Raw genomic sequence first — 27,141 nt, 5'->3', positions numbered from 1 at the left:
AGTTGGGATGACACACAGTACACTTGAATCTGTAAATCACAGTGCCTTGGTTCATACTTGATTTTGGCTGTGTGGACTTTCAAATCCCAAAATTCCACTACCAGCTTGACCATTGATAAGTATTCTGGAGACTGAAGTCCACACACCCGGAAACGGCCAAGATTGGGAAATGCTGATTTAAGTCATGAATAATTAAAAGTTGGTTGACTGCATTAACGCAACACATTTCACAATAAACATTGGAACCACAGCACCTGGGTTTGTAACCACCTTATGCCATTATTTAACCGTGGGTTTTCTGAGCAAATGCACACAGTATGCTAAATTGAGCTGGGGTGACCTTTGAAGTCATCAAAGTGCTGAACTTTGATTCCTAACCAGGATTATACAACGATTGCTTCTTTTAGCAGATTCATGTAATTTTTTTTTAAAAAAAAATATTTATTGGAATTCCAACATTTAAAAACACAATACAAAAAGAAAAAACATAGAAAAACAACATAATGAAAAATGTTCCACTAATAACAGCTTTTCTATATCAGTATCTCTATCGTAACGTACCTATTTACAAAATTTCTAATTCTATATATCTCTATCTTAAATTACATCCTTATTTATATTTACAGTTAGATTCAAGTAAAATTATAGATCCCTGCCCAGAGAAGTCTAGCACCTCAGCAAGAACCAGAAAAATTCTACCCCTGGCCCTTTTCCGTGTCTCTTTAAACTCCGATCCTAGTCACTGACAAGCCTCATGCTCCAATTATTTTCTTGCAATTTGAGTCCCCATTTTAAGGAAGTTGGACAGTGGACCTCCAGCTGAATTTTTAAAAAGGTTGTGACAGAGGCGAGATTTGAACCAGGACCTCCAGCCATCAGGCCCCGAAGGAGACAAAACGCGACTTCTCCAGGTGACTCAAGCCTGCCTCCTGGACTGTAATAATCCCCCACACCCTGGGGGGGAAATTATTTCCTGTCACTTTGTAATGGTGGTTTCTGCTAAATTTAACATAAAGCTCGAGTTCATTACTTCGGCATTAGACAGGCTCCAGGGTTTTGCCCGCAGGTTAATGGATTTCTCCTGGGGATGAAAAGTGCCATTTGTCAGCGGGGAAGCCATGACAAGCAGGGCAAAGGGTGATGCCACCCCTGAGGAGATGGAGGTCTTTGAGGGGTGGGGGGGATGGACTCTGGGTCGCTCTCAGCCTGCAAGGCCGGTTGGGGTGAAGGCACAAGCCGACAAGAAGACAACAGCAAAACAAGAATCCTCCGTATCCCGTGGAGCATGTTAAGGCTTCCTTTTTAAAAAAAAAAAAAATTCCAAGCTGCTTGCGTGCTGGTTTATGGAAAGCAGGATGAGATCGCCTTATATTTAAACAATACAAAACCATTAGTTGGAAAGGATGCAGAAGGAAAAGGGAAATTTAGATACTTTACACACAAAAGGCCTGGATGAAAAAGATTCACTCAAATTCCTGGCACAAAACTTGCAGAGTTGCCCCCCACAATAAAAAACAACAACAGCCAGAGTTAACCATCAAGTAACCTGGTCAGTTTCAGTGCACACAGCAAGTCCAGATCTGAAATGACCCCTTCCCGTTTCCTGTGGTTGAGGGTCCTAAAAGGTAAAGGTTCTCCTCGCACATACGTGCTAGTCGTTCCTGACTCTAGGGGGCTGTGCTCATCTCCGTTTCAAAGCCGAAGAGCCAGCGCTGTCCGAAGACGTCTCCGTGGTCATGTGGCCGGCTTGACTCAACGCCAAAGGCACCCGGAATGCTGTTCCCTTCCCACTAAAGGTGGTCCCTATTTTCCTACTTGCATTTTTTACCTGCTTTCGAACTGCTAGGTTGGTAGAATCTGGGACAAGGAACGGGAGCTCACCCCATTATGCGGCACTAGGGATTCGAACCGCTGAACTGCCGACCTTTCAATCGACAAGCTCAGCATCTTAGCCACTGAGCCACCTAGCATGTTAAAAAAACCAATAATATAGGCACAACTTTTCAAGGGACACCTTGAGACACCCCCGAGGTTTGGGAAGCAGCCCATAGAGACCGGAGGTTTCAGCTTCGACATCTGTGCCGGGATTGATTGACACCTCAACCGAAACAAACTTTGTCCCTGCTTAGAGCAATATGAGAAGTTGGAGAATTGGGGGGGGGGGGAAGCACAGAATCCTCCCTCCAACCCCAAAACGAACACCGTATGTACGTGCGCATAAATAGTTGAGACTCTGAAACCAATTCCCAGACACTAACTGCGTCTCAGCAAAAGTGTATTATGTAATATCCGAATTAGTAGGTATGTTTGACTACATGCACATACCTCATGCAACAACGCAGCTTGCTCTAACACCCACTGCAACGTTGCAGCTTGCTCTAACGCCCAACGCAACGTTGCAGCTTGCGCTAATGCCCAATGGAACGTTGCAGCTTGCTCTTAATGCCTACTGCAATGTTGCAGCTTGCTCTAACGTCCAACGCAACGTTGCAGCTTGCTCTAACGCCCAACACAACATTGCAGTTGCAGCTTGTTCTAAAGCCTAGTGTAGCATTGCCGTTTAACACCAAATGTATTGTTGCACCTTGTTTTCACACCAGGCCAAATCCTGGCCAACTCGCCCCCCCCCACCCCCAAAATCCATCAAGACCTCAGTCTCTCTTTTCTTCTGTTTTTTTACCGTTTTTTTTTTCCTTTGCCCGAGGGCATCTTGCCATTTGCTTTTTATAAACGCCGCTTTTATTTCTTCTCTAAGCCCACATTTATTGACCTACATCAACTCTTCCACGGGTTGGAGGGAGGGATCGGGCGCCTTTCTCCTTTATTTTTAAATCTTAAAAATAAAACCCAAGGACGGAAAATTGGGGGGAGAGAGGTGGGGGGGAGAGAGAGGGAGAGCGAGCGAGGGAGCAAGGAAGAAAGATGGGTATTAATTTGGGAAACAGGTCAAGATAGGCAAGAAGGGAAAAAAGTACCGATTGAGGAGGGTGAGGTGTGCACCAGATTTAGAGAACAAAAAAAAAACCCACACGCCTTCCTGAGTTAGGTTTGGACTTCTGATTTAACAAGAGAAGGAAAGGCAGCCAGGAGGGCCCGGCTCTATTAATAACCCAGAATGCCAGCTCCGAGAGAAGACCGACTCATCACACACCGAGGCACAGCTGGAAAAAAAATGCTCCTGGGCCTCCCACGGCCCCCAAATGGATGGCAAGCGCATCTTCTTAACAGCCTAATTCATGCTCTGCTCAGAGAGCAGAAAACATCGGTAGTTAACCATCGCTAGTAAAACATCTGACGGCTTGACCCAGATGGAAGCAGGCAGAGGCAGCGGGCTGGGAGTAGACGGCAAGGTGAGACCCCCGTCCTCTGCCACGGGGGGGGGGAAGGGGGGGTTCTCCACCTTGGGAACTTGAAGAGGGGTGGGCGGACTACAACTCCCAACTGGCTAGAGAATTCTGGGAGTGAAAAGTGTCAGAACAGAGCTGGAAGCAGAGGTAGCATTCAGACGGTTTGGACCGGTTCACCCGTACCGGTAGCAGAAATCGCATGCCCATACACGGTGAACCGGTAGTAATATAATGCGAAACTCACCGCTGGCTGGAAGGGACCTTGGAGGTCTGCTAGTCCAACCTCCTGCTCAAAGCAGGAGAAATCCTATACTATTTCTAACTGTCCAATCTTTTCTTAAAAACCTCCAGGGATGGAACAGTCACAACTTCTAGTGGCAAGCCGTTCCACCGGTTCATTGTCCTCATTTTTAGGCAGTTTCTCCTTCATTCCGGGTTGTTTCTCTCCTTGATTGGTTTCCATCCATTCTTTCTTGTCCTGCCCACTAGTGCTTTGGAAAATAAGTTGACCCCCCTCCTTTCTTTGTGGCAGGCCGGTTCTACTCACCTACTCTACCCATCTTCAAGTTCCCAAGGTTGAGAAATACCAGTTTAGGCTTTCTGGATTTTACTTCTTCTTTTTTTTTTATTTGCATTTATATCCCGCCCTTCTCCGAAGACTCAGGGCGGCTTACACTATGTCAAGCAATAGTCTTCATCCATTTGTATATTATATACAAAGTCAACTTTTTATTGCCCCCAACAATCTGGGTCCTCATTTTACCTACCTTATAAAGGATGGAAGGCTGAGTCAACCTTGGGCCTGGTGGGACTTGAACTTGCAGTAATTGCAAGCAGCTGTGTTAATAACAGACAGACTTAGTCTGCTGAGCCACCAGAGGCCCCTTCTGATATGTTCTAGTTAAAAAAAGACCTTGACTATCTGTCAGGCTGGTCTAACAAGTGGCAACTTCAAATCTCAATCAACGAATGCTCTGTCTTGCATATTGGCAAAAAAAATCAAAACATAAAATACAAATTAGATGGACATGACCTTATAGATGACCCTCACTTTGTCAAGGACCTTGGAGTACTCATTTCTAAAGATCTAAGTGCCAAAGCCCACTGTAACAACATTGCCAAAAAGGCACTAAGAGTTGTTAACCTAATCTTGTGTAGCTTCTTCTCTGGTAATATTGTACTACTAACTAGAGCATACAAAACATTTGCTAGACCAATCCTTGAATACAGCTCATATGTCTGGAACCCGCACTGCATATCGGACATAAATACAATCAAGAGAGTCCAGAGATATTTTACGAGAAGAGTCCTCCACTCTTCTGTTCGCAAATAAAATACCTTATGCCACCAGACTCCAAATTTTGGGCTTAGACAATTTAGAACTATGCAGACTTCAATCTGACCTAAGATTGGGAAGTGAGGTGCAGACTCCAGAGCCTCCAGAGACTGATAATAGTGAGGCAGAGGAACAGGAGGAGTTAATGCACGCATGAGAAGAGCTGCCACAAGGCAAGAGCAGCTCAAGCAGAGAGGACAACTCGGGAGTAGGGCCAAGAGATGATTGGCCCCTCCCATAAGGCTTAAAACAGACCAGCACCGGCATTTCAGCTTTGCCGGAAAACAACGTTGTAGCTGCGACTTCTGCTTTGTCTTCTGCTTCATCTACGTCTTTGTTTTTGTGGCTTCTGGACGGTTGCCAAGAAGGGCCTTTTAGCAGTTTGCCTAATTGGACCAAGGTTTGCGAGATAACTGAGGGATTTGTGTTGGGAGGAATTTGTTTTACTTTGAGTTGAAGGATGCTGGGAATGAAGTAATTCCCAGCTGTTTGAATAGTTTGTTTGTTTTTCCAGGGACTGAGTTTATTACTACCTACTTGGGCCTGGGTCACAACATGGATTAGCACAGCTCCCTCCGCTGTTTAATCACCGTGGTAAAAGTCATAGTATCAGATCTCTACGGGGTGAGGAGGAGTCCCTGTGTATTTAAATTGCCTCTGGTCTCCCACTTTCTTTTTAAGAAACCCCAAATCCTGGCTTCCTTTCAGCCCCCTGCTAAAATATGAAGCGCGCACAGCCTACAACCCAGCACCGACTCCAGGGAGGACAATAGCCATATGTTGAACATATGGCTGAGCGTTCAGCACAGATCAAGGGTGAGGTTTCTGTGCCGCTAGCCCAGCACTGCGCCAAATCGCCAAAAAAGGTGACAGATTTTCAAAACAGCGAAGTGTTTCTTAAAAGGGGGAGTGGGTGCACGGAGCTGTTTTGCTTTTCTTTCTTTCTTTTTTTAAAAAGAAAGTAACGCTCAATCCTCAAAGCCCAAACACTGGAAACATGAAACAGACTAACCCAGAACGAGAGATTTTCATCGTTTTAAATCAAGAGCGCCTAATAAAATAACACATCGTGCCATGTCTGGTGGAGAATTCTGGGAGCTGAAACCCACCCATCTTAAAGCATGCTGGCTGGGGGATTCTGGGAGTGGAAGTCCACCCATCTTAAAGCAGGCTGGCTGGGGGATTCTGGGAGTGGAAGTCCACCTATCTTAAAGCATGCTGGCTGGGGGATCTGGGAGCTGAAGTCCACCTATCTTAAAGCATGCTGGCTGGGGGATTCTGGGAGTGGAAGTCCACCTGTCTTAAAGCATGCTGGCTGGGGGATTCTGGGAGTGGAAGTCCACCCGTCTTAAAGCATGCTAGCTGGGGGATTCTGGGAGTGGAAGTCCACCCATCTTAAAGCACAGCTGGCTAAGGAAACCAGGAAGCAATTTTCTCAGTGTGTTCCAATCTTCCAAACATCTGCATCTTTGGCTGAGATGCCTGTCAACTACAAATTCCCAGAAGATTCCTACCCACCCTCCCAATTGCTCCCAACCAGGGTGAGTTCCAGTCAAACCTATTTGGAGCGTCCTGGATTGGAGAACCCTGCCCTGTAACCAGGTTGGATTAGCTCCAAACTAAACCAAAGGATGCCCACAGGCCTTTCTTAGAATATAATAACAGAGTTGGAAGGGACCTTGGAGGTCTGTAAGTCAAGGACGACCTGTATTCAGTCTCCAGCTGTCCCTCAGCGCCAGGTTTAGAACATGGAGAACTGTGGCCGCCCCTGAATGCAGAAGCCATAATTCCAGCATCTTGCGACCAGTCTGGCTAACATGTCCTTCATCACATCTGGAGGGTAACAATTCCTCTGCCCTTGCCTAACCCCCCCCTTCCCCCCCCAATTGGTGATACTGGCACTGTCGCACCGTCTCTTTATGGCCAGGAGGCGCCCGTGGTGGCAAAGGCAGCTCCAGCCACCAGCTGCAAACCAAGACTTGCTAAGTGGGGTTCGCACCCTGCTAAAACAGCTGTCAGGCGTGGCTCCGTTTAGCATGGCCAGAGCAGGCCTGACATGTTTTCTGGCAGCCCAGGGCAAGGATAGTGAAGGATCCCCGCTGTTCTTTACATATGGTGCCTGCCTCGGACAATATTCGGCAGAAGGAAGGTTGTTGGTTTAAAAAAAAAAGGGGTGGGGGGGGGAAGCAGCTGGAAAAAAAGACCTTTCCTCAATTCAAGACCTGCCTAGTCTAGAGAAGAAAAGGACCAGGGGAGACAGGATAGTATCTTCCAATATTTGAGGGGCTGCCACAGAGAGGAGAGGAGGCAAGCTAGTCTCCAAAGCACCCGAAGGCCAGACAAGGAACAATGGATGGAAACTGATCAAGGAGAGATTCAACCTGGAAATAAGGAGAAATTTTCTGACAGAGAGAACAATCAACCGATGGAACAGAAGTTGCCTTCGGAAGTTGTGGGAGCTTCATCCCTGGAAGCTTTCAAGAAGAGACTGGACTGCCATCGGTCAGAAATGGTGTAGGGTCTCCTGCTTGGACGGGGAGGAGGGGATTGGACTAGATGACCTGCAAGGTCCCTTCCAAGTCTGTCATTCTAGATGCAGGCAGATCCTCTATGCCCCCCACCCCGCCAAGACCCCACCCTGCAAAGCCGCTCTTCAGAGCATCTTAAGCCTCATCTCAGTTAGCAGGAGGAAAATTGCCTTGGACAAAAACACTGCGGAGTTCACTCTCGCGGCCAAAACGCAGGCATGCAGACCCACAGGCCGTTAATCGAACTTGGCTCTGCAGCCGAGCAAAGGCGGGGGGGACATGCTTCGAATTTGGTCTGGATGCCAGAAGAGGAAAGATGAGTTCTAACACAAAGGGGTCCCCGCTGGGCCATAATTACAAGCAGTCGGGCATTCCTATATATATATATTTGAATATTTGAAAATACAGTGCACACACAAACACACACACACGCAATCCTTTTTTTTTTTTTCCTTCTTATAACCCAGGCATTCATGGCAAGAGGGGGAGCAAAATTAAGGTTAAACTGTGGAAAAACAGAGGAAAAAAAAAACTCCCCAAGCTGGCTGAATATATTCCTTTGGCCCCTTGGGTGAGGTGTCAGTACACATCGATTAATCTTGTGTGAATTACTGGACTCAACACTATCGGTGTTAGGGTGGGTATATATATATATATATATATATATATATATATATATATATATATAGTATGCGACTGCATTGGATTTTGATTAGGGGTGCGTGTTTAAACTGCTGTTGTGTGTTGTTAGATGCCCAAAGCCACTTGGCGAACAGGCAGTCGTATAAATTGAAGCGATAAAATAAATAAAACAGGTTACACAAAGCTTCCAAATGGATGGGATTTTGGGGGGGGGGGGGGGGAGAAGCAGTCCTGGTTTTTAAAAGTCTTCCGATATCTGCTTGAAATCTTTCCGCAAATCCAATCAGGTGTCAGTGTATTCTCAGGGGGAACTAAATGGACAAATATAAGGGAACACCAGACTTTGGGGCCCCAGTCCAGCTAGAATCGGAAGCTCTTAGTTATCGGCTACGTTTCCAGGCTGGCCAAGAAAACCGGTCTCCCTAGGCAGTGTACAAATCCTATAAAAATATAATGCAGAATAAACTATGCATTCAAAGGGACGAGCCGATTCAGAGTACAGCTGCTCCCAAATCAGCTGCCCAATTGTAAAGGGAGGAGAAAAACCCCAATTACCGACATTATACAGTATCTTGCATTATTACAGGAGCCTTGTTGGTTATCCATATTTTTTCTGGGTGCAATTCAAGGAACTGGTTATTTACCTACCAACCAAGCTCTGTTATCAGTCAGGTTCTGGGCACCTTAAGATCATCTATTCCAGGGGTCTCCAACCTTGACAACTTTAAGACTTGTGGACTTCAACTCCCAGAGTTCCTGGCTGAGGAGCTCTGGGAGTTGAAGTCCACAAGTCTTAAAGTTGCCAAGGTTGGAGACCCCTGATCTATTCTGTGTACCGGTAGTCCTCCACTTACAACCATTCGTTTATTGACCAAAGTTACAACAGCAAGGGGAGGAAAAAGTGACTTTTGTTGTAACTTACGACCTGTGCAGGGTCACGCGATCAAAATTCAAATGCTTGGGAACTGACTCACAGTTGTAACGGTCGCAGTCATGTCGAGGGGGTCACATGATCCCCTCTTGGGACCTTCTGACAAGCAAAGTCCACGGGGAAGCCAGATTCACTTAACAACCGTGGGACTAAGTTAACAGCTGCAGTGGGTCACTTGACAGCGGTGGCAAGAAAGATCGTATAATGAGGCGAAACTCAGTTACGAGCCGAGGTGGCGCAGTGGTTAGAGTGCAAGTACTGCAGGCTACGTCTGCTGATCACCGACTGCCAGCAGTTTGGCAGATCGAATCTCACCAGGCTCAAACTCAACTCAGCCTTCCGCCCTTCTGAGGTGGATAAAATGAGGACCCAGATTGTTGGGGGCAAGAGGCCGACTCTGTAAACCGCTTAGAGAGGACTGTAAAGGACTCTGAAGCGGTATATAAGTCGAAGTGCTGTTGCTATTAACAAATGTCTCACTTAACAACATAAATTTTGGGCTCAGTCGTGGTCACAAGTCCAGGACTACCTGAGCAATCTATTGTTCAGATGCTAATCTTCTCCACAATGGCCCCTAAAAGACACTGCCCCGGCCCCCAGCTAGAGCAAATGCAATGAATAAAATAAACCAAGGGCTAAAAAGGAGAGAGAGAAAAAACTAGGAGAAGAAACGTCGATGGCAAGAGGGGAAAAGGGCTGGACGGGACAAGAAACACCAGAGAAATCTTGCCAACCACTGTACAATGTGGTAAAGGTAAAGGTAAAGGTTCCCCTCGCACATACGTGCTGCTCGTTCCCGACTCTAGGGGGCGGTGCTCATCTCCGTTTCAAAGCCGAAGAGCCAGCGCTGTCCGAAGACTGTCTCCGTGGTCATGTGGCCGGCATGACTCAACGCCAAAGGCGCAGGGAACGCTGTTCCCTTCCCACCAAAGGCGGTCCCTATTTTTTGACTGGCATTTTTTACCTGCCTTCAAACTTCTAGGTTGGCAGAAGCTGGGACAAGTCACGGGAGCTCATCCCCATTACGCGGCGCTAGGGATTCGAACCGCTGAACTGCTGACCTTTCGATCGACAAGCTCATCGCCTTAGCCACTGAGCCACCGCATCCCCTAATCTGGTAGCTAGCTATCTCAAAAAAAAAACAAAAAAAAAACCATAATAGATTTGGGCAGCCCAGAAAGAGGGTTATCAGCAGACATCAACTTAATGTGCGACTGCTGCATTTTTCACTGCCATCGGTTGGATTATTCTGCCCCAGGGGTCAAAATAATTCCTCTCGCCTTAGGGAACGCAGGCCTTGATTCAGGGGAGCGAGGCTATCACTTATTTCTTTGCCGCAGGGAAGCCCCCCCCCCAAAAAAAAACACCCAGTGGGGAACAAGAGAGAGACGTTAAGTTAAATTCACATCAGAGACAACCCTTGTGGGAGGAAAAGTGCGTGGAATGAGCCCGAGGGGTGTGTATGGGGGGGGAGGGAGTTAATATGCTGGTAGAGCTAAAGCCTCCACCAGGCCTCCAGGTTGCCTGTGGCCCCCCAGATACATGACTTGAAGCTCCCCAGAAATCTTGCAAAAATGTATTTATTTATTAAGAAGATTTATAGGGCTGCCCAGCTCAGTCGCGGTGACTTGGGGTGGGGTGGGGGCTTACAAAAACAAAACACCAATAAGCCTCGGTGGACAACAATCCAACCAACTGCACGATGGGGGTCAATCCATGTCATTTTGGGGTCCCCAGGCCTGCTGCCAAAACCACGTCTATGGGGCCCAATTGGAACACCGAAAACATAGGGGTAGTCCTTGACATACGCCAATCGGAATCTGAATTTCTGCTGTGAAGCAAGGCACGACTCGGTAGCCCAACGGTAGGGCTTTTTCACCACGGTTGTTCAGCGAATCGCTGCAGTCGTTAAGCGAATCACATGGCCGTTAAGCGAATCCGGCTTGCCCCCCGTTGGATTTTGCTCATGGGAAGGTGGCAAAGAGTGGTCCGTGTGATCTCGGAATGCTGCATTTGTGACAAATAACACGCCGGTTGACGAGAGTCTGAAGTTTGATTGAGATTGTGGGGATCCTGCGATGGTCATAAGGGCGAGGACCAGTCTTAGGTCACATTTTTTTTTCAGCGCTGTTGTAATTTTGAACTGTCACTAAATGAACGGTTGTAAGTCAAGGGCTACCTATGATATTTTATCGGACCACCCCCCACCAAGGGGAAAAGGAAGCATTAATATTCACCATAATTCTTTGACTAGAATTGCATTTGGGGTTTTGACTTGGTGCCACTCAAGAGCACACACAAACACACACACACACACACACACACACACCGATGGGCCAAGCGTAATTCTGGCTGACAGAAAGCTCAGTGTGTCCCTGCTTTACAGAATGGGATCCTGGCTATTTTGGCCAAGACATCGAATGGACTCTGCCCAAGTCACATAGAATAATAAGGTTTGTAAGGGACTTTGGAGGTCATCTAGTCCAACCCCTGCTCAGGCAGGAGTCCCTCTACTGTTTGGGACAATTGGCAGTCCAAGCTTTTCTTGAAAACCTCCAGCGATGGGAGCACCCACAGCTTCCAGAGCTTAAGCCGTTCCACTGATTAATCCTTCCTTGATGGCGCAGTGGTTGGAGGGCTTCTGCTGACTGCCAGCTGACTGCAATTTGGCAGTTCAGATCTCACTAGGCTCCAGGTTGACTCAGCCTTCCGTCCTTCCGAGGTGGGTAAAATGAGGACCCAGATTGTTGGAGGCAACAAGCTGACTTTGTAAACTGCTTAGAGAGGGCTGGAAAGCACTGTAAAGCGGTATATAAGTCTAAGTGCTATTGCTATTTGCATGTCCTTGGTAACTGCATGGTCAGCACCCCCAATCCTCAGGCCACGCTTCCAAATCCCCATTAGCAGGGCCTGCCCCCCCAAAACCTGCCTTGCCAGGGTTGCTTAAGGCACTTCCAACCTCCCTGTGAAATATCGCCTGGCAGCGACCATAAAAGGGAGCTGAGACAGGAGCCATCTGATTGGGGAAGTGCTCCCCATTTAAGCCTGGCGGACGCCTGCTGCAAATCTCTATTTTTATGGCGATTTTTATAGTCCAAAGGTGGAAAAAGACAAGAGGGGAGGGGAAGAGGGAAGGGGAGAGGGGGAGAAAAAAGAAAGAAGGAATAACTCATTGCTTTAAAAAAGGGCCGTTTATGGCCATTGCAGGAGCTCTCTTTGAAGAAAGTTATGGGGAAGAAGGAGCTACATATATATATTTAATTTGTGTCCCTTTATTATTTTTTACAAGTAATTTAAGGTGGTGAACATCTTCCTCTTCCTATTTTCCTCACAACTACAACCCTGTGAGGTGTGTCGGGCTGAGAGAGAAGGATTGGTCCAAAATCGCCCAACCAGCATTCACAGCTAAAGCGGGACTAGAACTCACTACCTCCTGGTGATTGGCTCAAAGTCACCCAACCGGCTTTCTTGCCTAAGGTAGGACTAGAACTTACCGTCTCCTGGTGATCGGTCCAAAGTTTCCCATTGGCTTTCATGCCTAAGGCGGGACTAGAACTCACCGTCTCCTGGTGATTGGCCCAAAGTCACCCAACCGGCTTTCTTGCCTAAGGTAGGACTAGAACTTACCGTCTCCTGGTGATCGGTCCAAAGTTTCCCATTGGCTTTCATGCCTAAGGCGGGACTAGAACTCACCTAGTTGGCCCAAAGTCACCTAGCTGGCTTTCACACCTAGGCCTGGACTAGAACTCTCTGTCTCCTGGTTTTTATCCCGGTGCCTTAACCACTAGACTGAATTGTCCTATCTATCCTATCTTAGCTATCCTAAGGCAACCAAGAAGAGGCGTTCTCTAGCCTTGGGGAAATCAATTCGAGTGCTGTTCCCTGCTGTTCAATCTTTTGGGGACTGACTGGAGGATGGACCTCAGCAAGAGATGGTTGGCATCTCCCATCTTGCCTAAGATTCTTCCCCATCCTTTTTTTTAATCTTTTTCCCCCCTGATGCAACAGCCTGCAAGGAAGAGGCACATCTGAGATGTGACATGATCTCTTCTGCCGCAGCAGCCGTGAAAGCCTCAAACTCTTCCTGCAAAGAGGGTTCTTTTTTTTTTTTGGCTTCTAAGAATAACTGCATTAGCTACCGGAGACCTGGAGACCTCGCTGTCTCCATGGACTTGGCCAATTGCCTTGCCGCTTCAGTGACCGTATCGCTGGGACATCCCTGGGACGAATTCTGGAGGTTAATCAGGCCCTGCGATTAATTATGCAGTTAATTAATGTCAGGTAATTAAGCACTATTTCATTCTGTCAGTCCTGGACTGGTGGAATTGGCTCCCCAGCACCAAAAGCCACGGAGGCAGAATCGACTTCTCCGTTTTTTTGGCTTTGCGTGCCGGGGGAGTGGGGGGTGTCAGGATGGGGAATTCCGGATTCCCACCCACCCGCCCACAAAATGGAAAGTGGGATTGAAAAGAGGATGTAGAGAACAAAGAGGAAATGAGTTTGAGGGGAGCCACTTTGGTCTGGTAATGAAGGCACCAGGCTAGAAACCAGGGGATAGGGAGTTCTAGCCCTGCTTAGGCAAGGAAATCGGCTGGGTGATCTCGAGTTAATCACCAGGAGATGATGAGTTCTAGTCCCGCTTTAGGCATGAAAGCCAGCTGGCTGACTTTGGGATAGTCCTTCCCTCTCAGCCGAACCTACCTTACAAGGTTGTGGTTGTGGGGAAAATAGGAGGAGGAAGGAGTATTTGGTATGATTTGGTATGATAAAAACTCATTTATTTATTCAAGCGGGATTGGACTGATTTTTTAAATTCTAAATTTTAAAGTTTTAATTCTTTGTAATTTTATATGGGGTATTTTAGGTTAGGTCAATTTGACGGTTTTAATTCGGCCATTATGGAATAGGTATTTTAAATTGATATTTTAACTTTGTATACTTGCTGTTCTTATCTTTGGCTGTACACCGCCCTGAGTCCTTCGGGAGAAGGGCGGTATAAAAATTTAAATAAAATAAATAAATAAAAATAAATAAAAAATGATTGGCACCTTGAATAATAATAATAATAATAATAATAATAATAATAATAATAATAATAATAATAATAATAATAATAATAATAATAGTTGTTGTTGTTGCTGCTGGCAGTATTATTATTATTATTATTATTATTATTATTATTATTACTACTACTACTACTACTATTATTATTATTGCTGGCAGCAACCCATATCAACCATTAGCACCAGTCAATGCTATTTGTGATGCCTTTTTGAATGTTCAGTTGACTGAGTTTCATGTTTAATGAATAATTAATAATAATAAAGCAGGCAGTTATATTATTATCATATTGTTATAGTATTATTATTATTATTATTATTATTATTATTATTATTATTATTATTATTATTATTATTATTATTATAAAAGCAGGCAATAAAAACAAACAGTTCTCCATGGAAATTACTGAGCAATGAGATTACAAAATTCTTTCTCAAAACCCAGATTTTTCTTTATTTTTCAACTAATCTTCCTTCTTCCTTCCTTCCTTCCATCCATCCATCCCTTCCCCTCTAATCCTTCCTTGCCTCCCTCCCTTCTCTCCCCTTTTCCTTCCTTCCCTTGCCTTCTCCTTCCCTCTAATCCTTCCCTCCCTTCTGTCCCCCTTTTCTCTTTCTTTCTTTCTTTCTTTTTCCTTCCTTCCTTCCTTCCTTTCTTTCTCTCTCTCTCTCTCTCTCTCCCCCCTTTCTCCTTCCTCCCTTCCTCCCTCCCTCCCTCCCTTCCTTCCATAAAGCCGATGTATTGCCATAGTTCCCTTTTGCCAAATGCAGGCAAGCACTCTTCCAGTTTTGAGCCACTATATAGTTACAGCTCCATCCCAAAAGGAATTCAGGGGAAGCCGCCCACCAAATGCCTGCTGCTCGGCCAATTCTGCGAATCCTGCTGACTACAGCTTTGTCAACTGACCAGCGGTAAACAAACCAGGGTTTTTAGGGGAGCCCCGTGGGGAAGTTCTCCTTCTAAGAGACACACTTTTTTTAAGTGTGAGGCCAGCTGCTGGGAAGAGGGGTCAGCAAAACCAACCAAGGCCAGCCCACCCCGGGTCTCCTAAGCAGCAGCTCGGATTGTGTTCCAGCTCCACTGGCAGCTAACATCCGCCAGCAATTGGACCGCTGGAGTGACAGATGCGCCAATCTGCGTTGACAATTTGCCACTCTAATAGCTGCCTGGAGCTTTTGCCTCCCCGCACTTGGCGGGCTGATAACCGTGGCCGACGATTGGTAATGCCAAAGTAACGCAGGCACTCAATCCATCCATCTCTCCATAAAACACCCAGCTGGGAGAACACAAAGCCAATCTTCCCACCAGCCGGTCCCCCGCAGTGCCTTAACTCTGAGAGAGGGAGGGAGAGAAGAGAGAAGAGAGGAGAGAGGAGAGAGGAGAGGAGAGGAGAGGAGAGGAGAGGAGAGGAGAGAAGAGAAGAAATGGATGATTCTACAAGGACCACATCAGGTTGAAAGCTACTCAGGTGACCCAACGGAAAAAATGCCAGGGGATGGAAGGAGAAACACTAAGCAGAATTCCAGTCCTGGTCTCACAATCTGGAGGCTAAACCATCAATGAAGGGTTGAGGGAGCTAGGTATGTCCAGTCTAAGGAAGAGAAGGGTTAGGGGGAACATGCTTGCACTCTTCTGGTATTTGAGGGGCTGCCACAAAGAAGAGGGGAGGGGTCCACTGATTCTTCAAAGCATCGTAGGATAGTAAAAAGAAGCCACAGATGGAAACTTATCAAGGAGACATTTAAATCAGCAGATAAAACACACAGACAAAAGCTTGCCACCTGCAATATAATTTTGACATCGAGTAGGTAGTCCTCGACCGGTCAAAGTTACGTCATTGAAAAAAAAAGGGATTTTTACCTGTTTTTCACACTTACGACCGTAGCAGCATCCCCAGGGTTATGGGACCAACGTTCAGACGCTCGGCAACTGACTCATACTTATGACGGTCGCAGTATCCCGGGGTCACGTGATCCCCTTTGGCAACCTTCTGACCAGCAAAGTCAACGGGGAAGGGCAGATTCACTCAACAACGGCGTGACTAACTTAACAACTGCAGTGAGCCACTTAACAACTATGGAAAGAAAGATCATAAAATGGGGCAAAAAAGCCCCAAAACCCACTTAACAAACGTCTCGCTTAGTGACAGACATTTTTTTGTTCAGTTGTGGTCGTAAGCTGAGAACTACCTGTGTACGCTCACAGGATTTATTCTGTCCTAAACCTGTGCACAAAACTTTCCAATTGCTCGCCGGTAGGTTTTTTTCAATCATCCATACAGTAGAAATCAAAAATATCATTTACATTTTTTAAAAGTATAATATTGAAGTATATCGATGCAGTTGCTGGCTAACATATGCTGGCGTCTTGGGAGGTGTTAACAACACATCTGGTATCTTGTGAGATCATGATTGTGTTAGATTTCTGTCAGGGAGACACGGTCAAAAGGAAATAAACACCCTGCTTGCTTGGTTAAGCTGCCACGGACCACCCAGTCTGACAAGCCCCCTGCAAACCTACAAATTGGATTGCATCAAAGCAAGGGAAGAAAACATCACTACTGCTAGGTTTTTTTCACAGCTAGAAAATAAAATCGGATTGTCGGTAACCTTAATTTACATTCACCAAGATGTATCCAAATTTATCACCTAATTGTTGGAGAGGCAAACCATAAATCCGGAACATTCTACCACATGTGGTGGACGTGCCCCATCACAAGGAAGTATTGGTGTAAAATTCAAAAATGGCTGGAAGAAATTACAAAGCAAAAAATAAGATTTGAAACCTGAATTGTTTTTATTAGGAATACTGGACCCGCAAATGAACAAAAGCCTTCACTATATTATACTTGCACGGGGCAAGGATCATATTCGCAAAAAATTGGAAACAAAAAAATATACCCTCAGACGAAACAGTAATTAGGAAAATTCTAGAGTGTGCAGAGATGGATAAAATGACTATGGAGTTGAAAGAGAGAGAGGATTCGGAATATTATGAAATATGGAATAAAATGTACAGTTGGCTCAAAAACAAGCTCAGAACAAGAGCTATTTAACTTAATACTGATGAAACTTAAAGTAACTGAACAAGAGACATAAAGAGATGTCAATATAAACGAATATAAACGAATATAAATGTGCAGATAAGAACAATGAATATTATAATGTGTTTATGTAATATTCAATATGTTACGTCTTGACTTGTTTTGTTTTTATATGTGTGTAATTGTTTTTTGTGTTGTTTTTAAAGACAAACTCTTTAATAAAAATTATTTTTTAAAAAATAATAATTTACATTCAACTTTATCTATGAATTAAGGACATGCGGACATTATGATGTACAAGAAAAGAGTGATGAAGCATCCGTTAAAAAAACAACAACTCGTTAGCAAAGACTTATAAACAACGCTAATACCTGCTAATTTATTTGTCCCGGCGAAATTCAAACCTGAATCAAATGCTGAATTCTGATTCTTTGGTGCCCCGCAGTGTTCATGGCAAGCAATGGCACCAGGTCTTGCTGAGTCAACTACTGTATATCATATTTCAGGCAGAAATTAAAAATCAGATCGTCTCTGAGTTGTAAAGCCTGAGATTGGTAAGAACTACGAATGGTTTTTTTTCCTACTTTAAACAGCCATAATTCTTCTCCCTTTCCTCAAATCTTACATTGCAAATGCTACAGAATATACAGGCAGTCCGTGTTTAAGCGAGCACTATTGGCACCAGCAACCTGGTCATTAAGTAAAAATGGTTGTTAAGTGAAACCACAACTGTGGTTGCAAATCTTCCTTCCACTTTCTTTTGCTTTGCAGACATGCCAAGGTCGTAAATGTGAGGCCTGGCTGCAAAGTTGTTTTTTTCCTCACTGTTGTGGCCGCGAATGGCTGCTAAACAAGGCAGTCGCAAAGGCTTTGACGACTGCTCTGTCAGAAAACGTCAGAGAGAAATACCGTTGGGGCAGTAATAGAATCAATTATTTTTCCATCTCTCCCCTTCTGTTCTTCATATGGGCTGGATATTAGCATTCCGTACATGCAGCGTTCGTTTTAAAGGAATGCCCCTATGGGCACACACTGGAGTGCTCATTTCATTGTCGATTTCCAAACTATTGACACAAGCAAAAGAACCACTGACTCACTCACTCAAACAAGGTGGTACTCCTGCAGATGGAGAAAAATTAGTTTTGCCATTGGTCAAGTTTTCCAGTACTTCCAAGTTTCACGGAAACCTTACTGCAACTCAACCTTTGACGCCAATCACCCAACTTTTAAGCCATACAACCAGCACAACAAATCTGTTTTTTAAAGAGTTTAAAGCACAAAAGTGATAGATCAATTTTTAAAATACCTTTGTTAAAAAAAATACATGCCAATCCACCACACTGAATTTTAAAAAAAACTGGTCACTTACCTTTTGGTTTGACCATCCAATTCCGAAGAATAGAAGCATTCAAAATTGGTCATTTATTTATTAACTTTGGGAAGGAGACAATACAATCACATGTATTTTTTTCTTGTTATTTATGACTGCATTTTTCCCCACTTCTTTGTCCTCTTAGCTCCTTTTCTATAGATATTCTGTCTTCCAAAGGCTTCAAAAGTTTCTACTGTGCGTATATACATTTTCAAGCAGACAGATTGTGATCTCTTTGGCCGTTGTGTAATTCACCAATTCCCAACCACAGCAATTTCCAACTGAGTGAACTTCAACTACCAGAATTCCCCAGTCATTGATGAGAGAATTCTGGGAATTGAAGTCTGTACATCTTTAAATTGCTAAGGTTGGAGAACAGAGGTCTAACTACCTCAAGACACTGTAAAGTTATTTCCTACGACATGTACTGTACATATGCACACTATACACATGTATCCACTACTTTGACATGGTTTTTGTTTGCTTTTCCCCCATTCCTATGATAGTAGTTAGCTTAAAAACACTGCAAAGTTTGGATCCAGGTTATTTTTAATGAGAAGTTCGGACTGCAGAAATTGCAAAATCTTGCCACGAGCATGTCTCAAAATTTGGCATCTTTAAGACTTGTGGGCCAATTCTGGCTGGAGAATTCTGGGAGTTGAAGTCCACAAGTCTTAAAGTCGCCAAGTTTGGAGACCCCTGGCCAAGAGCATGTCCGTTCATTTTCTTCCATTCTTAAACCCAGGCAAGGAATGCAAAGATCATTATCTGCCATGATCAGCCCCCCTACAAAGTCAAATGGGATCCGGTCAAATGGGATCCGGTCCACCGTCATTCACTCACCAGCATTGACGATTGCGTCAACCTCCAACTTGGTAATGTCTCCTCGGAAGAGGGAGATTTTCCCATTCAGATTATTATCCTTGGGGTAATTGGTTCCTTCGGGTTGCTGGATCCGAGCGCCTGGCGTGAAAGGGAGGAAGAGATGAAAATGATGATGCTGATGGGGGGGGGATGAAGATATTTCTCTCTCATTGATTTTAAAACAGCTTTTTTAAAAAAAAAAAAAAAAGACTCACTTTTGGCCATTTCTTTCCATGTGGGGATCTGCTTCAGTTTGACAAAATCTTTGGTGAAGTAATGTGGACGGCGCTGTTTGTTGTTCAGTCCTTTCAGAAATGCTGAATGGGAAGATAAAGCAGGGGAGAAAGAAAAGAGTGGTTAGTGATCCAAATTCGGGGGGGTGGGGTGGGGATCTGCCATAATTTGCTGTGTATCAGTTAGAAAAGAATAACTTTTAAGCGACTGTATTGCAACTTCAAGAGAAAATGTTTTCAGTTCTTAAAAGAGCTCATTGGTGAAAAATTTTGCTTTTGGAGTAGCTAAAATCTACAATTGAGCCTATCTGGAGGTCAGGGAGTCCTTGTCTAGTGGAAGCATCAACTCGGTCATTGAGCAAAGCGGTTGCTATGCGAAACCAGAATTCTGTTTACAATCCAACTTCAGTCTTCCTTTGTTCGACAGACCTAGCAAGGTTGTCCATGCAAGGCCCTGGTCGCAAAGTTATTTTGTGACCACCATTGAATAGAATAGAATAGAATAGAATAGAATAGAATAGAATAGAATAGAATAGAATAGAATAGAATAGAATAGAATAGAATAGAATTTTTATTGGCCAAGTGTGATTGGACACACAAGGAATTTGTCTTGGTGCATATGCTCTCAGTGTACATAAAAGAAAAGATACGTTCATCAAGGTACAACATTTACAACACAGTTGATGGTCAATATATCAATATAAATCAAAAGGATTGCCAGCAACAAGTTATAGTCATACAGTCATAAGTGGAAAGAGATTGGTGATGGGAACTATGAGAAGATTAATAGTAGTGCAGATTCAGTAAATAGTTTGACAGTGTTGATGGAATTATTTGTTTAGCAGTGATGGCCTTCTGGGAAAAACTGTTCTTGTGTCTAGTTGTTCTGGCGTGCAGTGCTCTATAGCGTCGTTTTGAGGGTAGGAGTTGATTGTAACTGAACTAAACAAGGCAGTCACAGAATGAGGACGAGCAATGGCAGCTACAGCCAGTCTGGTGTAGTGGTTAAGGTGTCAGCCTAGAAAGTGGGTGGCAGTGAGTTCTAATCTCGCCTTAGCCAAGTCAGCTGGTGACTTTGGGCCAGTCCCTCCTACCTCACAGGACTGTTGTGGGGAAAATAAGAGGAAAAAGGAATATTATGTATATGTTCACCTCCTTGAGTTATCTATGAAGTAAAGAATACCCTTTATAGTTTTTATACTATGAAGTTCATGTTACAGTTACCTATAAACTAAAAAAAAAACCCCAGTTAGGATTGTGTATTATCTATTTTATTATTTAGTTGCTATTGTGTATAAGTTTTATAAAAAATTATTTTCTTAATATTGTAAACTACTCAGAGGTAGCTTTTGTAGGATGGGCTGTCAATAAATTTAATAAGGAAAGAAAGAAAGAAAGAAAGAAAGGAAGGAAGGAAGGAAGGAAGGAAGGAAGGAAGGAAGGAAGGAAGGAAGGAGGGAAAAGAAAGGAGAAAAGGAAAGAAAGGAGAAAAAGAAAGAGAAAAAGAAAGAGAAAGAAGGAAGGAAGGAAGGAAAAAGAAAGAAAGAAAGAAAAAGAAAGAGAGAGGGAGGGAGGAGGAGGAGGGAGGAAAGAAAGGAAAGAAAAAGAAAGAAAAAGAAAGAGAAAGAAGGAAGAAGAAAGAAAGAAAAGAGGGAGGGAGGGGAAAGAAAGGAGAAAAAGAAAGAAAGAGGAGAGAGAGAGAGAGAGAGAAAAGAAAGAAAGAAAGAAAGAAAGAAAGAAAGAAAGAAAGAAAGAAAGAAAGGAGGGAGGGAGGGGAAAGAAAGGAGAAAAAGAAAGAAAGAGGAGAGAGAGAGAAAGAAAGAAAGAAGGAAAGAAAGAAAGAAATATATAATACCCCTTTATACAGCCAGTACAACACAACACACACAAGTTGAAGAAATGAGGAGGTATTAAATAAGGGAATAAATACTTATCCTAACCTAAACAGAGTGTTTTTTTGCAACATGGATGTGCAAGAACTGAGGAATGAACTTGCTCGGTGTACATGACACCCTGCAGTGTGTTGCCCACCGAACTGATTATAATCAACTCTTCTCAGAAATGGGGAATTTATTCCCAAGGAAACCCCTTCCTCAATGCCCACCTTGGGCACCAAACCGCTTCCAGGCCTCCCCAGAGCCAGGGACACACAGGGCCATTCCTCAGTCCCCGGTCAGAGCTCAGAAATGGACAGATTTTGCTCTCCTTTTGGGGAGCAAAAACCAGCCTTCGAGAAAGGGGCCTATTTTCTTAGGCCGGCCGCCATTGCTCTGAGGGAACCAGCTTCCTCAGTGGGGACGCAAAGAAAGCCATCTCCCAAAGCCCTTCAGAGAGGCTGGGCTCCTTTTCAACTGCTGGTCCTCAAACCCTTTCAAGGTTTTTTTTTTGAAAAGCCCAGTTTTTTTGCAAACAAACAAAAATAAAACACCAAAAAAAGGTCCCTCAAGAGGACATTTTCCTCAAAAGGATGGATGCAGGCCTAGTCCAGGAGAGGGACCAGGTCCCAGGCCCGTTGCTAGGCAACCGAGGCCCTGAGCATTCCATTGCCTGCTCATTGCAAATGGCAGCCTCTTTTTTATTTATTTATTCATTACATTTAATTTAATACGCTGCCCCTCTCTCTCTAAAAGCGACTCTGTCGCCTCAGTCACTTTGGGTAGCTTACAAACTTCGTAAAGCACAGGCTTTAAAGATCAAATTAAATTAAACATTAAATAGAAATCAAGTACAGGCAGTGCTAAAGACTGACAAGTGTTCATTTCGGGACCAAAGTTACAACAACAGTGAAGAAAGTGACTTAACGTGTTGTTGGGTTTTTTTTTACCCTTATGTTAAAAATAAACATTTTAACTAGGTCTCTTTTTACCTTTAAGTTAAAAATAAACATGTAACCATGTCTCTTTGCACTGTTGTGTTAAAAAATAAACATGTAACCATGTCTCTCTTTACAGTTCTGTTAAAAATAAACATTTATTTTAACCGTGTCTCTTTTTTATCCTTAGGTGTCTCTGTTTTATCCTTAGGTTAAAAGTTCCCATCTTTGTTTTAACTATGTTTCTTTTAACAGTTTTTATATGTAAACCGCCTACTAGAGCCACTTTGGTAAGGCGGGCAGTGTGGGAATTTAATAAAAATGGGGCGGAAGTTTCTTTTCCACGACCAAGAAGAACTGGCAGATAAATCTGCTAAATGTTGGAAATGCCACCAGACACTTGGGTCATATGTGGTGGACATGTGTAGAAGCAAAAAAATATTGGATTAAAAATACAAAGGTGGTTGATATAGCAGCACATTGACTTAAAACCAGAAATATTTTTGTTGGGGATTTTACCTGAAACCTATAGTAAAGGGAATGCATATTTAATCATACATGTGCTAACTGCAGCTAGAATTTTATTTGCACAAAACTGAAAGACTGAAGAGATTCCTAGTGATGAGACTGTGATTAGGAAAATATTACAATGCGCAGAAATGAATAGGTTAACGCTGACTATACAGGAGATATTAGAATATGCAGAAATGAATAGATCAACGCTGGCTATACAGGAGAAAGAACAAACTGAATATTATATGACATGATAGGAGCTATTTTAGAGATGGTTGGAGAACAAAAATAGAAGTTAGAAATAAATGGAGATCGGTGAAATACAGAAAATATGTTAAGATAGAGATGTAAACAGTATGATGATTCTTACAAATATGACTGTTAAGACTACTGTGTTTAATATTATTATATTCTTATTAGAAGATACGTTAAGAGGGAGAAATGAATAGGTTTATTATGCTTACTATTATTGTAAGATTAGAGAACATCCATGTAATGAATACCATAAATTCTGATTGCACAGAGATATTTGTACCCAGACGACACACTGTTTAATGGAAGATGAAATGTTCAAATTAAAAAAAGAAAAGAAATGCCAGGTATGGTTGATTTGAAGCAGCAAATCTTCGGAAGGATGGTTTAAAGTACGAAATAAAGTGCCTTTTAGATCAAGTTCCAGTAGAACTCGTTCCTTGCAAAAGCTGCAATTTCTCTTTGAGACCTCCGGATCGATGTTCAGAGACTATATCTCCCAGGATTCCCACCAGCATTTCATCCAAGCCCCTCATTTCATCTAAAAAATGTTGGATATACACATGTTGGAAAAAAAATTCACATGTGAGGAGGGCACCAGGACAGGCCTGGGCCTGGGGGGCAGGGAGAAACCACTGCTTGCAGCTGGCTTCCTAGAATATCATTCCAATTTCCTACAATGTTTTGCAAGGTATTTTATTTGCAAGCAACCTAGGAAAGCTCCCAGAATGCAATGCAGTTACAGTTAACTGCAGAAAACCGTTTGCAGAAGCAGCAAACTTCCAAGTGGAGATGTACTGATTCATACCAGTCTATCTAATAAAAATACAATTATTACAATTATCATCCTACAATGAACCATATAACATGCAGTTCAGGCTCTTGTCTGTAGAATTAATGAGAAATTTTCTGACAGAACAATTAATCAGAGGGACAACTTGCCTCCAGAAGGTTCTCCAACATGGGAGGTTTTTAAGAAGAGACAGGACAACCATTTGTTTGAAATGGTATATAAGGTTTCCTGTTGAGCAGTGGGGTTGGATTAGAAGACCTCCAAGGGCCCTTCCAACTCTGTTATTGTTATTCTATATCCCAGATCAATTAATCAGTGGAATGGCTTGCCTCCAGAAGTTGTAAGTGCTCCATCACTGGAGGTTTTCAAGAAGAGAGTAGACAGCCATTTTTCTGGGATGGGATAGATAGCATCTCCTGCTTAAACAGGGGATTGGACTAAAAGACCTCCAAGGGCTTTTCTTCAGTTACTGTAATTGACAGGATATACCCTCTGCCTCTGTGCTTTTACGGACAAGCATTTTTATAAGGTCCACACTCATCAGCCGTTTTCCTGTAAAACATAATTTAAAAAATAATAATAAACTGGCCCATTTTAAGGTTCCTTAACTTCAGGGCAATGGATGGCTGTGAAAGTTGGACCATAAGAAAAGGCTGTGCGCCAAAGAATTGAGGCCTTTGAACTATGGAGCTGGAGAAGACTCCTGTGAGTCCCTTGGACTGCAAAGCGATCCAACCAGTCGGTCCTAGAGGAGATCAACCCTGACTGCTCTTTAGAAGGCCAGATCTTGAAGAGGAAACTCAAACACTTTGGCCACCTAATGAGAAGGAAGGACTCCCTGGAGAAGAGCCTCATGCTGGGAACGATGGAGGGCCAAAGAAGAAGGGAACAAGGTGGCTGGATGGAGTCACTGAAGCAGTCGGCGTGAGCTTCAAGGGACTCCAGAGGATGGTAGAGGACAGGAAGGCCTGGAGGAACGTGGTCCATGGGGTCAGGATGGGTCAGACACGACTTCACAACTGACAACAACAACAAAACTTCCGGGCAGGATCTAAAGAGTGCGAACTCCATCCGAGGATGTTCAGCTAAGTTCTCGGCAGCCTTTCTTGTTGCAGTCACATGCCAAGTTGCCTTAAACAAACTACAGTCTTATCGAAGTAAAACCAAGCTCGGGAGGTTGGCAGAGTCGGGAAATTAAAGGGGGTGCAAGCCAGTTTGCAAGCCAGCAAAGGTTGGGGAGGCTTGCAGAAGCTCAGCGAGGGACTCCTGGAAGGAGATGCAGCCAGGGCAAGGACTTGCAAAGACACACACTCACAACCATGCACTCTGCCCTTCACACTTACATTTAGCCTCCTTCCAGTCAGTGGACGTGGTCAAATCCACCTTAGCAGCCATGGCCAAGGGGGCAGCTACAGCCCAGCTCCGGATGCCCTGTGCAAACACCCACCGGCTGGCAGCTTTGCCCAAGGGGAACCTGGCCCCGTCCCCTTGCCTCCCACCCGCCTGGACAGCGATGGGGCGCCCGCCCCACTCCCTCCACAGCCTCCCTAGACTGCCAAGCAACCTCTGCTGCTGGAGGGACAGAAAACCGCCTGGCATGGTTGCAAAGACTCCAAGCGGCCAGCTCTGGTTGGTCCCGGGAAAAGGGCAAAGGGATTTTTCTCCCTTATATATATAAAACACCTGGTCCTTGGGCAGCAGAGCCAAGGAAGGGCGCGAGTCGCAACAACAGCAGCTGCTGCTCAACGCACGAGCCCAGCCTCTGGGGCCCCGCCCCGCGCTCGGACCCAAGGTCTTCTGGGAAATGTAGTCTTTGCAAGGCTCCTTAACCACTTTCAGACTTGACGTTCTTCAGCTCTTAATAGAATAGAATAGAATAGAATAATAAAGGAATAGAATAGAATATGGAAATAGAATAGAATAGAATAGAATAGAATAGAATAGAATAGAATAGAATAGAATAGAATAGAATAGAATAATAAAGGAATAGAATAGAATATGGAAATAGAATAGAATAGAATAGAATAGAATAGAATTGGATTCTGAATATAATAGAAAATAGAAAATAATAGAATAGAATAGGATTCTGAATAGAATTGAAAATAATAGAAAATAGAATAGAATAGAATAGGATTCTGAATAGAATAGAAAATAGAAAAGAATAGTATAGAAAAGGATTCTGAATAGAATTGAAAATAATAGCAAATAGAAAAGAATAGAATAGGATTCTGAATAGAATTGAAAATAATAGAAAATAGAAAAGAATGGCATGGCATGGCATGGCATAGCATAGCATAGAATAGAATAGAATAGAATGGAATGGAATGGAATGGAATGGAATGGAATAGAATATAATTCTTTATTGGTCAATTGCGATTGGACACACAAGGAATTTGCCTTTGGTGCATATGCTCTCAGTGTGCATAAAAAGAAAAGATACATTTGTCAAGAATCATAAGGTACAACACTTAATGATAGTCATGGATATGATGTAGGGGGGTCCCTGATCAAGTATTATAAATTTATAATGTTTGACCAGGAGCTCTTTAAAAGATGTCATGTTTTTCAGGATCCCAAATTCTATCAATCCCAATTACAGAGTTCCTATAATCAATCAAGGATAGCAGGAGTTACAACCCAGGCACCTATGGGAAACTGTTGCTTTTTAAGAAACTGATTTTGCAATGTCGGTGCTACATTTTAAGTATCACAAAAATAAACGAAGGTTCTTAACTTATCCAAAGGGTATACAAGAGTATTTCTCAAACTTGGCAGCTTTAAGACAGGTGGACTTCAAAGTCCAGAATTCCTCAGATGGATGGGGAATTCAGGGCATTGAAGTCCGCCCTGAGTCTTTGGAGAAGGGCGGGATATAAATTCAAATTAAAAAAAAAAAAGTCCGCCCATTTTATAGCATGCTGATTGAGGAATTCTGGGAGTTAAAGTCCATTGATCTTCAAGTGGCCAAGTTTGAGAAACAGTGGTGTAGTAGATGATAGAACAGGCCCAGTTCACCAATCCTGCTCCAAAATAATGCTGAGAAAAGAGAGATATCATTTGCTTATTCCCTGAAGGGCTGAGTTTCCGTTTGTTGGCAGCGTCACCAGCAGCTAATTTTAGAAAGGATGTTGACGGAAGCCAAGCTTCTAATTATAGCTGAAAAACTAATCTTGCTGCTTTCTCTCTATATATGATGCTCAGAGCAGTAGCATCTTGGCCAGTGTTGGTTTATAACCCCCACCCAACAAATCAACTGCAAAGTGCTATATCGAAATAAAATTCAAAAGCTATTAGAAAATGGAAGGATTTTAATTTAATTTAAATCTTTCAGCTTCCTGTTGTTTTTCCAGCCTTTCTACATTAATTGATGAGCATCCCCCCATAGTCAAGTGATCAAAACTTAAACTTGGGCGC

General features: G+C 43.6%; 1 protein-coding gene across 3 annotated transcripts in view; it reads right to left on the bottom strand.

Moving 5' to 3' along the window:
• Window positions 1–25,439, bottom strand: part of MACROD1 (mono-ADP ribosylhydrolase 1) — a 236,417-nt gene extending 210,978 nt beyond the window's left edge. The window contains exons 1-3 of one of the 3 annotated variants that reach the window (XM_058159920.1): window positions 25,071–25,439; window positions 19,340–19,441; window positions 19,104–19,223 (exon numbers count right to left, since the gene is read on the bottom strand). In XM_058159920.1, the coding sequence (XP_058015903.1) occupies window positions 19,104–19,223; window positions 19,340–19,441; window positions 25,071–25,326 (478 nt within the window). In that variant the 5' untranslated portion in view covers window positions 25,327–25,439. The remainder of the gene's footprint in view (window positions 1–19,103; window positions 19,224–19,339; window positions 19,442–25,070) is intronic. The other 2 variants (XM_058159922.1, XM_058159921.1) reach the window with 2 other exon arrangements.
• Window positions 25,440–27,141: the final 1,702 nt, after the last annotated feature.

This window comes from Ahaetulla prasina, chromosome 17 (genome assembly GCF_028640845.1).
Source record: "Ahaetulla prasina isolate Xishuangbanna chromosome 17, ASM2864084v1, whole genome shotgun sequence".
NCBI lineage: Eukaryota > Metazoa > Chordata > Lepidosauria > Squamata > Colubridae > Ahaetulla > Ahaetulla prasina.
This window is presented reverse-complemented; position numbering and strand designations above follow the sequence as displayed.